At 41.4% G+C, this 7,887-nt stretch overlaps 1 protein-coding gene across 5 annotated transcripts in view; it reads right to left on the minus strand.

The window, feature by feature from the left end:
* The window catches only part of LOC115212790 (protein TsetseEP), a 134,686-nt gene that overhangs the window by 13,156 nt on the left and 113,643 nt on the right, over positions 1-7,887 (minus strand). For all 5 annotated transcript variants that reach the window (XM_036508986.1, XM_036508994.1, XM_036508991.1 and 2 more), the window contains one exon: positions 1,863-1,948. In XM_036508986.1, coding sequence (XP_036364879.1) covers positions 1,863-1,948 — 86 coding nt within the window. The remainder of the gene's footprint in view (positions 1-1,862; positions 1,949-7,887) is intronic.

The following is a 7,887-nucleotide window of genomic DNA, read 5'->3' on the forward strand; positions in this document are numbered from 1 at the left end:
TCCTTTTTCCGAACTGCTAAGTTACAGGGATGTAAACACAACAACATCGGTAGTCAAGCGATGTTGGGCGAACAAACACAGATGCAAAAACATGTATATACACACACACAGATATTGCTAGCATCCAACCCATGCTAGCATGGAAAACGGACGCTAAAATGATGATGATGATGATACACGACAGGCTTCTTTCAGTTTCCGTCTACCAAATCCATTCACAAGGCTTTGGTCGGCCTGAGGCCATAGTAGAAGACACCATGTGGTTGGTAAGCAAGCTACTTACCACACAGCCACTCTGGGCAATTGTCTTCTACAATGGCCTCAGACTGACCAAATCCTTGTGAGTGGATTTGGTAGACGGAAACTGAAAGAAGCCTGTCGTGTATATATATATATATATATATATATATATATGATGATGATGATTATATATAGAGAGCAGCTGATTTCCACAACAGAACATATCTTTTCTTTGTGGTCCCACACAACAATAACTGACTGGTTGTGTTTTAACTTGGTAGGTGCTTTCATTTTTTAAATTCCATTGGGCTTGACAAGGCCTGTTGAGTCAAGTGGAGTCATAGTTGTGGCCAAAAACAGTACCGCATGACTGGCACCCATGCTGCTGGCACATAAAAAGCACCATTTGAACATGGTCATTGCCGGTGCCACCTGACTGGCTCCCATGCTGATGGCACGTAAAAAGCACCATTCAAGCGTGGTCGATGCCAGTACTACCTGACTGGCCCTCATACCAGTAGCATATAAAAAGCACTCACTACATTCTCAGAGTGGTTGGCATTAGGAAGGGCATCCAGCTGTAGAAACATTGTCAGATCAGACTGGAGCCTGGTGCAGTCTCCTAGTTTCCCAGACCTCGGTCGAACCATCCAACCCATGCTAGAATGGAAAATGGACGTTAAATGACAATGATGATGATGATTATGATGAACAATTTTCTTTTGACCCATCAATCTTAATATATTCAACTTCATCTGTAAGTGTTTTCTTTTTTGTCATCCTGTTCCAGACTATTCTGGCCACTACATCATTCCTCAAAGGAAGATAATATCAAAAATACATTCTCTTATAATTGGCAAAAATGGAATTAATACCTTCAGTCTAAGTTTGGCACAGCCTGTCTTTTATGCTGGAGGTTCTTGGTAAGGATCTCTCGTTCTTGAATTCCATGAAGTTAGCCTTCAAAGTGGGATGTCAAACACTTGTCAGTTTGTTCCTTCTCAATCCACGCCGGGCTCATAAGGGCCGGTTTCCCGGTTTCCTTGACATATAGGTTCCCCACCTGAACAGGACACCAGTCCGTCGCAGGTGAGCTGCAAGATGCAGGAGGAAAGAGTGAGAGAAAGTTGTGGCAAAAGAGTCAGCAGTAGTTCACCATTACCTTCTGCGGAAGCAGTGTGGAGCTTAGGTGTTTCGCTCATAAACACACACATCGCCCAGTCTGAGATTCGAACCCGCGATTCCTCGACAGCAAGTCTGCTGCTCTAACCACTTGGCTGTGTGCCTCCACATACACTTGTCAGTGCTCCATGCCAAGCTTTTGATATGAATTTATTCCCTCTCTGACTGGTGTCTTTCATGCAAAGTCCACATGTCCCACCTTCCCAGTGTATATATATGCAAGTATAATGTGTATGCATGCATGTATGTATATAAAGGGCATATCTTGTTTCAAGTATATGAAGGACTTATTGTGATGTGAATACACACACACACACACACACACAAAGGGGCTACAGGACCCACCAAGATATGAATGTATACAGGGTTTACCTTGATGTGAGTATATGCAATGTACCTCCCTAATGTATGTATAAGGTGAGTATATATAAAGAACATACCTTGTCTTCTACTGCTTCTGCGACTCCTTCATTTTCCTTGGCGCTGTCTTTCCGCTTTGCTTTGCTAGTTTTTCCTCCCATCCTCACTGAAAACAAGAAAGGAGACAACCATTAAAAAGCAACCATTCCATCTGGACATTAAGGTCAATCAGCCAACCAGAAGGCCAAAGGATGACACAAATAACCTTTGTGGTCATCTGGCCAGTTAGAAATAATAGCAACATTTCCATTAACTCACACCTTCCTGTCCTAAACAAGATGACATCTATGCCTGCATGATTTAATGAAGTCGTAGATAAAATGATGGGAAGGTCATGGTAGGAAGACTATTGATGACGGGTCAGTTTTGTTTGGTTAAGAATATTGCTTCACAACTCTTTGGTTTCATGTTCAGTCTCGCAGTATAACGCCTTGGGCAAGTGTGTTCTACTATAACCCCAGGCCAACCAAAACCTTGTGAGAAGATTTGGTAGATGGAAACTGAAAGAAGCCTATCAAATGTGTGTGTGTGAGAGCAAGTTTGTATTTCCTCATCCACCCATATTCATTCGCTTATGTAGACAATCATCATCATCGTTGTTTGACCGTGGTCGAGACAATGGGATTTACTATGTTACGCCAGACCTCACGGTCCATCATAGCACTACGGAGGTCCTGTTGCTGGATGCTTGTATCCCTGGAGATTACATCAGGGTAGGAGAGTGTGCGCCCTCTTGTATCGCGAGCAGATGGCTTCCAGAGGAGAAGAGTAGAAATTACCTCATTTTCAGCTCTGCAACAATGTCCAGCAAACTGGACTCTCCTACCTTTCACAAGAGACGACACAGGTGGTAGTAATGTTGTTTGTTTGCAGTTCTGCCACGAAAGCACATCCAGGCTTCTTCGCATCTCTTGACATGTTGTGCAAACTTTGTAAACAAAAGGCCCATTCACAAGGTTTTGTTTGTGCCCGTGTGTGGACTGTTTGTTGTTCCATAGATTGAGAGATTATTACCTTCCTTGAAAACAAGGGTTGGTGACAGGAAGTGCATCTGGCCATAGAAAAACTCTGACCCAACAAACCCTTATTTGACTCAAGCAAACAGTTTCAGATCACAAAGCTCTTTGTATATAAGATTGACTTTTACGGCATTTTAAGGCTCACAAAAGAATGTTTATAGATAATAAAGTTTGTCAAACACAATAAATTGGGCAGAGATTGAATTTGGTGTTGGTCCTACTGGAAATATTCAAATTGGGAATTTTGGGAATGTTAACATTGAAGAGGCTACTTATTAGGGCTTTTGGGTCTGTCTCTAGCATAGTCGTTTGTATTTAGACAATTGCAAATGCTTGAATGTAAGTGCATGATGTTAACTATACATCAATGAAGGATTTTTCCATAAGCATATGTGTCTAAAGAGATATAGATGTATATACAATGTATAAATACACACACACACACACTAATATTGAACAGTGAGAATGAGTGCTCAACACTGCATTGATGGATAAATATTCTTCATCTGTGGCTTAACAATGGTTTCATGTAGAGAGAAATCTCTCAACAATTAGCAAACTTGCCACTCGGAAATGGTCTTTATATATATATATATATAAAGACCATATATATGTGTGTGTGTGCATACATACATACATACATGCATGGATGCAGGTATGTATGCATACATACATACATCCATACATACATACATACACACACACACACACACATAGGTACATACATACATACATACTAGACAGTCTGGATAAGCTGGGATTTTCAGGGGGCAAAAAAAAATCAACAAACTTGTATATTGCAATCTGTAAGTGGAACAGTATAACTCTGCAAGACTTTTCTCAAGTTTAAAATGTGACATTATGTTCGTTGTCTACATTCCAATGATAGAGCTTTGTATCTTTGTTAGAAACCAGCTCCTTCTGCAGAGAAAAAAATTTAGGCCGATGATAGTACCGCCTGATTGGCACTTGTGCCAGTGGAACATTGAAAACACCATCCAAGTGTGATCGTTGCCAGTGTCACCTTACTGGCACATGTGCTGGTGGCATATGAAAAACATTCGAGCGTGGTCGTTGCCAGTGCCGCCAGACTGGCTCCCATGCAGGTGGCAAGTAAAAAGCACCATTCAAGTGTAATCGTTGCCAGTGTCGCCTTACTGGCACATGTGCTGGAGGCACGTGAAAAACAACATTCAAGCGTGGTCGTTGCCGTGCCATCAGACTGGCTCCGATGCAGGTAGCATGTAAAAATACCCACTACACTCTTGGAGTGGTTTGCATTAGGGAGGGCATCAAGCTGTATAAACTTTGCCAGATCAGATTGTATATATATATATATACAGAGAGATAGATACAAATACACACACACACACACACACACACACACACACACATGCATATCCACAGACATATACACATGTTTCTCTCTCTCTCTCTCTTGGTAACACACTTAGTCACGTTAACAAACCATCCAACCCATGCCAGCATGGAAAGCGGACGTTAAACGACAATGATGATGATGATAATGAATTAAAGAGAACAAACATACATGCTTGCATACAAGTTTGTTATTATTGTGGATCAATATCATGCTTGTTATTTGGTGACATTTTAAAGTGAGCCGCCACAGAAATTGCCTGCTCTGAATATGATATCATTATAAATAGAAGATGTTACAATAATGGCGTGATATCATAAAAAAGTTTGTTAGCACAATGGTTCAATGTCATAAACGCTTATGATTTCCATTTTAACCCAAATCAATACGGTACAGTCTGATGATTGACACCAAAGAATAAAATAAAAACAAATATTAATGACAAAAAATGGAGTGTAACACCTGGCACCAATGGTAGCAATACCATCCTGTGGAAGGTGTCCATATGGTGATGGTGGGGGGGGAATCTGTGTGTGTGTGAGTGTGTGTGTGTGTGTGTGTGTAATGAGTTTAATGCAGAACAGACAGTGGTAGACATCCACTAACACACACACACACACACACACACACACACTGTCTCTCAATGAATCTCTAAAAGCACAGGAGTGCATGCACACAGACAGACACACACACACACACACACACACACACACACACACACAACACACACACACACACACAAACACAAACACAAACACACACACGTCATCACAAACAGCCTGTGAACCAGCAACAGAACTTCTAGGTAGCCGTTCACTCAGCCAGAAATGGTAACCAAGTCTCCCTCAAAACACATCCCTTATAAAAAAACACATTGGAAAATGTAGTCCTAAATCCATGCCTTCTTCTCAGCTACTTCCACTCACTCCTACCGTATCAAGTGGAATGGCTGTGTATCTCCTCTTACAGCAAGACCCCTGTGTTTGGCCCTTTATCATACTTCAACTTCCCGACTTCAGTCATAAAGCCATCTCCCCATCTCAAATACTCACCCTACACACACTGACCCATGGGGACTTTTTCCCTTGTTCTTTTTCTGTCTTGTAAGTTACAACTTGACTAGTGTCAGAGCAATGAGAAAAGCACCCAGCACACACTGTAAAGTGACTGACATTATGAAGGGGGCATCCAGCTGTAGAAAGCATATTGTATTAAAGCTAACAATGGAGCTCAACACAACCCTGAGGCTTGCTGGATCCTGTCGAACCCATGCCAGCATGGAAGAAGGACATTAAATGAATAAAAGGGCCAATATACATTATAAGTTTATTAATAAGAATGAAAGGAAAGGATATGAGGTGTTAGCAAAGGTTGTGTGGGATAACACCATCCTTTCAATATTGTTCACACCAACAAAATCCCCTTGAACAAACATTGAAAAAAAAGCAAAATGTTCTGTTTTATATGGTGTGTATAGACAAAGTGAAGGGGAAATAGGTCAAACCTTTTAGTATAGGTAAGGTACTACTGTGTGGTTAAGAAGTTTACTTTCCAACTACATGATTTTGAGTTTAGTTTGGTCCCACTGTATTGCACTTTGAGCAAGTCTCTTTTGTTATAGTTCTGGGCCGGCCAAAGAGGCAGGTGCATGCATGTGTATGTGTGTGTGCACACAGACATATATATGTGTGTGTGTGTGTGTGTGTGTGTGTGAATGAATGAACGAAAGTTACAGTGAGAGTAATAGCCAAATTAATTAGAAACAGAACCAGGCAAGAGGAGATGCAGTTTGGTTCTGTGCTAAGGAGAAGAACTACTGATGCTATCTTCTTAGCCAATTGCAGAAGTGTTTAGCTAAGAGTAAACTATTCTATTTGGCATTCATTAACCCAGAGAAAGCTTTCATCAGAGACCCTTGTTTTGTGATACGGTAGACCCTGAGAAAGCTAGGGTAACTGAATGGCAAGTGAAAGCTATACACACCATATACAAGGATGCAGTCAGTGAGGTAAGGGTTAACCATAAATTCAGTGATAAATTCAAAGTACAGATAGGAGTAGATCAGGGTTGGGTTCTCAGTTCCCTGCTACCCACCATTGTCCTCTGAGTCATTACAGAGGAATTTAGAGCAGGTTTCCCCTGGGAATTACTATATGTTGATGATCTCACTCTTTTAGTGGAATCTGTAACAGAACTAAAATAGAAATCACAAAGGACACATGGGAAAGAGATTTTCTAGAATGCCCCTCAGGTTCCTTAGATATATATATATATATATATATATATACATATATACGACGGGCTCCTTTCAGTTCCTGCCTACCAAATCCACTCACAAGGCTTTGGTCGGTCCGAGGCTATAGTAGAAGACACTTGCCCAAGGTGCTACGCAGTGGGACTGAACCCGGAACCATGTGGTTGGTAAGCAAGCTACTTAACACACAGCCACTCCGTTGCTAAAATAACAATAGGAGAGAGAACATTCAAAGAGTTATTACCTCTGTTGGCAACCAAAGTCTCCCTCTGAATAAAAGGCAGATTGTATGATGCTTGTGTGTAAACCACATTGCTATATGGCAGTGTGACATGGGCCTTTGGCTGCAGATGATATACAAAAACTAGAGAGGAATGAAACTAGTATGTTCTGATGGATGTGAATAAGAAGAATTATGAATAACAGAAATCAGGTGTAGAGTGCAAGAGCGAAGAGTGCACTGGTTTAGTCGTGTGATAGATACGTTGAGCTGGCAGAATCGTTAGCATGCCGAGCGAAATACTTAGCGGTATTTCATCTGCCGTTACGTTCTGAGTTCAAATTCCGCCGAGGTCGACTTTGCCTTTCATCCTTTCAGGGTCAATAAATTAAGTACCAGTTATGCACTGGAGTCGATGTAATCAACTTAATCCGTTTGTCTATCCTTGTTTGTCCCCATCTGTGTTTAGCCCCATGTGGGCAGTAAAGAAATAGGTATTTCGTCTGCTTTTACGTTCTGAGTTCAAATTCCGCCAACGTCAACTTTGCCTTTCATCCTTTTGGGGTTGATAAATTAAGTACCAGTTACACACTGGGTTGATGTAATCGACTTAATCCGTTTGTCTTTCCTTGTTTGTCCCCTCTATGTTTAGCCCCTTGTGGGTAGTAAAGAAATAGGTATGGATGGGGATAGTTGCATGAAGAAGTGCTGCTCACACTACAAACCCCATCTCATGTTCATACCCCCTACATTCACCTCTACCCCCCATATCTAACCATCTGTTGTTACTATCCCCTCCTGATCCCCTACATACATAACACTCCTTGCTTTCTGAAGGTTTTGCTCTGTTAACCCATTGCTGTCATCTCACCTTTTTCCCTCCTGGATACTTTCATCCATTCATATGAAAGACAGCCATGGTTATTTCCCATTTCAATACATCTCTGACAACCCCTGGCATAATGTCTCCTCTCCACCTTCTCAAATACTCCTCTACTTAGTCAAAGGGCTTCCCCATTTCCCCATCCCTTTTTTTTTGTCCTTCTTCATCTGGCAAGTTATGTGGCAACCCTACTAGTGCCAATAGGAAAATAAAATAAAAAGCACCCAGTATACACTGTAAAGGAGTTGGCACTAGGAAGGGTATCCAGCAATGGGAACCATAGAAAGTAGA

The sequence above is a fragment of the Octopus sinensis genome, linkage group LG1 (assembly GCF_006345805.1).
Source record: "Octopus sinensis linkage group LG1, ASM634580v1, whole genome shotgun sequence".
Lineage (NCBI taxonomy): Eukaryota > Metazoa > Mollusca > Cephalopoda > Octopoda > Octopodidae > Octopus > Octopus sinensis.